At 36.0% G+C, this 6,620-nt stretch overlaps 1 protein-coding gene across 1 annotated transcript; it reads right to left on the bottom strand.

The window, feature by feature from the left end:
* Positions 1-453: 453 nt before the first annotated feature.
* LOC149105748 (uncharacterized) lies at positions 454-3,619 on the bottom strand. Its single transcript, XM_089272384.1, has 5 exons — positions 3,519-3,619; positions 2,832-2,938; positions 1,492-1,666; positions 634-829; positions 454-506 (listed from the first exon to the last, which is right to left on the bottom strand). The coding sequence occupies exons 1-5, from the start codon at positions 3,561-3,563 to the stop codon at positions 454-456; spliced, it is 576 nt and encodes a 191-aa protein (XP_089128510.1). The 5' UTR covers positions 3,564-3,619.
* Between the last annotated feature and the right edge of the window lie 3,001 nt (positions 3,620-6,620).

Here is a 6,620-nt window from a genome sequence, read left to right on the forward strand (position 1 = left end):
ATGAATAAAATTCACTTATCTTTGTTTACGGCAAGATTAAGGCGCCTTTACCCCTCATTTATTCCCAGCATTTGACCATTTTGGGGTCTTGTTATTGTAAAAAACAAATTGACGTCAGTTTTTTTATGCGTCTGTCCTCTTATTGATGATAAATTTCGTCATAACATTGTCAAAGTTTACTGCGGAACCACTCGCCTGCGGCTTGTGGTTCCACAGCCACTTAGACAATGTTATGACGCAATTTATCATCAATAAGAGGACAGACGCATAAAAAACTGACGTCAATTTGTTAATTACGTAATAGGTAAGATTTTCATTGTGTTGGAAAGTTGGAAAGTCCGCACTCTCAACACCCAGTCCATTCAAGAGAGTAGATACAACAATGTTGTCACATTATACCCCATTCTTTAACTAGACTAAATTTTGCAAATTTTTTCGTTCTGTAATCCATCTTTATCCTCCCAAATCTTGGCGATCCTTGTCCACCTTCGGCCTGTTAATACCTCCTTGGTAATTTAATACCATTATTAAGTGTTATTTTGAGGTTTGAGGTTTACTTCGGAAAAAAACCGGACACACATTATCATTATGCTAAGAAAACAGATATTTCATTATCATAAATTATTAACTTACTTGGTGCGTAGAACTCAAAGGAAGAGCTTGTTCGTTCTGTTTTTGGAGCTCCATCCAGGCTCTCATCTTCCCAGTAATATTCCACAGCTACAAAAGTCGACGTTTGTGAAGTTTTTCCCGGCGAGGTTCTCTTCTGATGGTCAACTTTGAGATTTATGGCGAAGGTGATATTTTGGCAGGATTCCAACTTATCAAACTGAAATTTATAAACGCATGGAGAACAGTCTGTGATTTTTCTTTAGCCGAGTAATTTTAAGTTTATTTTGGTCGATTTTAGGCCTTTCCACGAATATCACGTTAAATCACCTAAATAGCTTTGCGGAAATTCTCAAAACATTTTTTAAATATCACAAAAAATTTTCTAAATATCTCTAGAAACGTTCTCAATAGTTTCTTGTTTTTATTTTAAAGATAAGCCGATTTTGAGTCACTTAGGCCAAAACTTGCTTAAAACGTTCTTGTAGTCGGCAGGAGTAGGGGAGGCAAGTTGCTAATTTAGAGCTTTTAGCGATATGGAAAACACATTTTTCCAGGGGAAGTCGCTGAAGTGGATTGTTTCTGGCATATAACTGAGTATTGTTTCAAGAAAATAGCGAGGAAAACACAGGGCTAAGCCAAAAAAAGCTATTAAACTATTACTAAATATCTCCTAAATTTTCTAAATTTCTTAAATTGTTCTTATTATTTCGGAACTTTTAAAGATCCCAAAAGATATCCGGATAATTGTGGAAAGCCGGCCCTAGTTTGTTTACACTTCATAGTTTTGTTTGAACAATTTGTCAAATAAGTAAACTTATATTTAATTCATTGCGCCGCACAGATTAGGCTTAATTATTTCCTAACCAATCATTATCTTACCTTAACGATCAAGGTTGACTCCTGACTTATCAAGCTGGTATATTCTGGTCCAGTTATGTTTTGAGCCGAATCAAACTCGAGCTGTTCAGGAAAAGACCACTTCACCTCCAGGTTGGCAGCGGCACCTTGTGAATCTTGGTCGTGTGCTATGAAAAGGTGCTGAGTGGCCAAACCACTGTGAAAAGAAGAGCATGGGTTGACTTACAACAGAATCATTTATATCTTGCTGCTTATGACATCAGCTGTAGATACATTAATTCAAATACAAATCGTTTCTTTCCATTAAATAAGAACAACTATCGATCGTCACTCGGCTAAGACGCTTTTATCACCGCTTGTTTTTCCGCGTTTGACGTTTGCGTGTTTCCCGCGCTTGGCACGGGTTGTGTGGTGTCTCGCGTGTGGCGCGGGCGAGTAGTCTTGTTTTCTTCAAGCTTTTACTGAATAGCTTTTTGCCTTTGACAACTATCATGCAAAATCGCCTAAATATCCTTCCAGAAAACACAAATAAAACTATATTTAACTTGACGTTTCGTATGTTTCGACATACATGTACATGTACATCTTCCCCAAAAAATTTCAGTCTAAATGTCCGGAGCAAACGATTTTCTAAATACCTCGGAAAACCCCATAAATATCAGTCTTATTTTTGTTTTAAAAATAAACCAATTTTGGTGATAAGTTAGGTCAAATATTTAATAATCTCGATCCAAATTTTCTTGCAGCAGTAGTAGAAGATTCAGGTGCATGGATGTTACTATTATCCGCCATTTTTGAAAATTGCTGCTTTAGTGCTTTTTAGTGAGTGGAGTATATTTTTCAATTGGGAGATCACTGTCATGGATTGTTTCTGCCATAGCGTTATGAATTGTTTAAAGAAAATAGCGAAGAAAACACAGAGCTCAGCCAAAAAAGCTGTGAACATTCAGTTTCAATATTTCTAAATTTTCCGGAAAATATTTTCTAAATATCTCGAAAAGTTCTAAATATCCCCCAAAAAATCGGACAATTTGTGGAAAGCCTAATAACACATACATGCATACATCCTTTGTTGACTGTCCCCAAAGGGATTTTTCAAAGACAATACCTTTAATTTAAAATTACAGCAAACCTAAAATACTAATTAATTACGGCAATATATCGGTAATTAAAGAGAAAGTTCGTTTAAGTTAAGAATTTAAGACGTTTTCAAGTAGATCCCATTTGAATTGAATTTCGATTATTATAATCATTATTGTTATTGTGGGTTATAGCTCAGTTGCAACAACCACTTGGAGTACTTCAAGACTACTTGCGAAAAAAATTGAAATCCAATAATGTAGTGCTATGTTACACCATACCCTTGCACAATGGGTTCAGACTGATTAGCCAACGATACAAAAACCACCAGCCTCGGGCCTCCTCCTTTTGCAGAAACACAAGATGCTTGGGGCATAACGGATTGAGCCTAAATAGGAGCAGAAAAATTAACATTAAAATAAGTTTTGACTGTCTTCATTAAAGAGAGAATGAAAACTTTATCGATGAAAACACTGAGCAATTCTTGCTCAGAAGATGTTGTAATGGATAACATTGTTTTAACATCTCTTTGAGAAATTAAAGCGATATCCTGAACAAACACAGTGCTTCAACGATTGAATTCATGCAATGTGTAAAACAGAAGCTACATTGCTTTGCGCATAAATTTCGAAAAGACCTCGATTTCAACTCATGGAACAAATAAAGAATAGCGAACGCGAAACTAAACAAAGCACGCACTTCCATCAACACAAACTCCTGAAACTCTGTGTAATAAAGTTTAAGAGCTGAAGAAATTGCTATTAGTTTGACATCCCCAACATCCAGTGTAGCCTGTATGCTTCAGTTTAAAAGTAACACGCCCAAACAGCCGAGATGTGGCCATTTTAAGAGTTTCAAGAGGGCGCACACTGCGCGCATACAATAGCCTGCTTTCTTTTGATAACGTTGAAATCGCGGTTCGATCAGCTAGTATAGCGTTGAAAAGAAATCCTTGAAAAAATTCTTACCATAGCTTGTTTGAGCAACAACAGCACCAAGAGAGATGCTATCATTTTAACTTGAATGGCCCAAAGCGTTTCACATCACAAGCAACAATGGAAAAGACACCACTGAAGGAAACAGGACTAAAAATTGATATCAGCAAACGTGTGATTACAATATTTAAATGTCACTGCGTTTAACAAAGTAATGACATGTTTATTCTATGGTGAAATAATGTCAGCTTAGATCCATTAAACATATCTCAGTGGAGTTTGCCGAATTTACTTTCCTTTTTCACACAAAGAAGAGAAAATAGTTTAGCCAGAGCAAGACAAATGATTTACCAAATCACAGCTCTTAACGAAAATGACCTCAACTGGATACAAACAAATCTGCTTTTTCAGCGTTAAAAAATTCTACTTATTTAACTGAGCTGTAACGCAGATCTTAAATTTCCAATTTTGTCAGCCCGCGTTCAAACTCGACGAAGTTTAGAATTAAAACATCAAAGTTTGGTCTCTATATTGAAAGAAGATAATTGACTTTAATGCATCACTGATCATGAAAAACTTCCCGTTGGAAATTGAAACTCAATCTTCATACGCCGTTCAAACTCGACGCATTTTGAAATTGAAACTCCAAAGTTTTACTTTCTGTAGTGTTATATGGAAAGGAGATAATTGGCTTTAATATTTCATTGAACAACTTCCCGTTGGAATTTGAAACGCCGCGACTAGAATTTAACTGTGCCTACACTCTCTTTTATATAAGAATATTGTTTTTCCGGCCCAGGCTGAATATTCTCATTTTTTTCTCCGATTTTAGGGTGAAAATATGACTTTTGAATATTCTTAGGTTATAGGAATACAAACTGGACTATGTCGACACAACGTCAGAGGTCAGATCTGTCCTACCATGACTTTGATGGTGTTGAAGTACTATTGGAGCCAGACTTCATGCAGGCAATAAAGCCTGATATGAAACATAATTTCTTGTAGAAAAGTTATTGGCATCGAACATACGGCTAGTAATGTTTTTGATGTTTTTTGACCAGTTTTGCCGTCGAGGGAAATTATATTCTTTTCAAAATCTCAGCCTCGGGGTTATTCTTAAAATATTCTTACAACTTCGCAAATTTCAGCCTCGATATTCTTATAAAATATATTCGTATAAAAAGAAAAGAGTGTATTGCAGCTGCATACTTTTGGCAGATAGATATTTTATGTCCAAAAATGGAAAGTAAGAGTGGATATGTTAATGCCTAAGCTAAGTTAAGTGATAGCATCATCTGCATAATCGAAATAATTGTCTCCAGACAAGTTTAAAAAAGCTTTGAAAAAATGAAAGAAATGTTCTCCGCATTTTTTCATGACCAGTGGTTGGTTTCTGGACATATCTTCGAGAATTATACGCTCTCTGTGTTATAAACGGTGGGACAAAACTCTAAAATCCACTCAAAAAGCCTAATATTAACGAGCCACCAGCTGAATAGTTCTCTTCATGATAAAAGTTTTAAAGAACAAAGTGGATTAACTATTTCAAACTGTTACTGACGTCACAAGGGGTAAAGGGGTTGTTAAATTAAAGAAAATATCGCAACAGTCCGTGTGTTTAACACTACATTTCAACCATGAACCAGTTTCATATAAAATTATCGGATTTCTGTTGTTATAGTTTTTAAAATATTCTGTTGAGTTTCTTGACTTGAAACTCTCTTGTGCATGCTTGAAACACGCTCCTGCTAAAATTTATTAGTATTGTGTTGCGTTTTGTTAAGAAAATAAAAAAAACCTGCTAAGTGTGTCTCCTGTCCGAGTTCACCCTAATTTAATGATTATTTTAGCTGTATTTGAGCCAAATTACTCACTGCCGAGAATGTTTTATTATTATTAAACTGCAAAGTTCTTTTTTACGGTTTCAGAATGCTTAACAACACCATTCTAATTTTTTTTTGGAAAAGTTTTTCGTGTACTTGATTTAAAGCTTTCACCTATCCGAACTAGTGATAACAACATGTACACATCTGTTGATAATCCATATATTTTACAATTTTCTTCCCTCTCAGTTTTGGTTTACAGTGACAGCTATTTATCGTTATATAGCGTCGAGGAACATCATTTTGTTTCTAAGGAAAACAGACAATAAGAGTTAATCCATTGGGATGAACTTCCCGTTGGAAATTAAATTCCCACATCTCTTTAAAAAGAGCTGCAGGTGCAAACATGTATTATCATTAAACAAGTTTTTAGGTGTAAATAGCTCACTGAAAATATCACATGGAGACAGTTTCTTACATCGTCTGTGCCGGGTGATCGACCAGTGACATATAAACTAAAATTGCCTTAACAGATGTTGGAAGTCTCTATAGTCGGGGAACAAAATATTGAAATTAAAACTGGAGAAAATACCAAATTAGTTAGCTAACTAATTTTTACTCAAAACTCCGAAAAAAATACCGAAGTACGTGACCACTCTATGTAATTCCCCGGTGTAATTCCACACATTTTCAAGATAGATTAGTTAAATTCCTCGTCTTTAATTTAGATATGAACCACTTCTACGAATATGAAATACGGTAAACTTGAAATGCAGTCATACATGGTTGTAAAACCAACGGTGTTTTAATATCGCTACTGTTTATTTTAAAATGTCAGAAAATTGTCATTAATATTTTGTTTTGAATTGAGTAAAGTAAGCAACTTGCTGCTTGACTTAGTGCTGTTACTTTAGCTAAATTATTCATTGGGAGTGTCGCGGAGGAGTGTTTCTACCCACAGTTGACGGTGTTATAGTTCTACTGAAATCAAAACAGTTTACAAATGTAGCCCATTAAAAGGCTCGAAGAGCGCACATAACATCCGTGACAACTTCACCTGTCAGTCGGCTGAGAATGTTGTGTATTGCACTTCATGTCGTCGCTGCAATTGCCTGTACATCGGAGAGACTGGAAGGCGACTACGGGAACGTTTCAGCGAGCACCTCCGCAGAATTCGAAACCGATCGCGCGGGTTTCCCGTAGCTCAACATTTCAACTCCGCCTCCCACTCTCTGGCTGACATCATGGTCTGTGGCTTGAAACGGTGCTCTGGCAGTAACATCAGCCACAAGCAGCATGAAATGAAATTAAT

Source organism: Orbicella faveolata, unplaced genomic scaffold (genome assembly GCF_042242905.1).
Source record: "Orbicella faveolata isolate gen_17 unplaced genomic scaffold, um_ofav_v1 contig_34, whole genome shotgun sequence".
Lineage (NCBI taxonomy): Eukaryota > Metazoa > Cnidaria > Anthozoa > Scleractinia > Merulinidae > Orbicella > Orbicella faveolata.

Excerpts from the sequence above, each read along its gene's own strand:
- LOC149105748 (XM_089272384.1), bottom strand. The coding sequence starts at position 3,563 with ATGATAGCATCTCTCTTGGTGCTGTTGTTGCTCAAACAAGCTATG. Across the intron at positions 2,939-3,518 it reads TGTTGCTCAAACAAGCTATG|GCTCAATCCGTTATGCCCCA; the intron begins GTAAGAATTTTT and ends GCTCCTATTTAG. Across the intron at positions 1,667-2,831 it reads TCTGAACCCATTGTGCAAGG|TGGTTTGGCCACTCAGCACC; the intron begins GTATGGTGTAAC and ends TTCTTTTCACAG.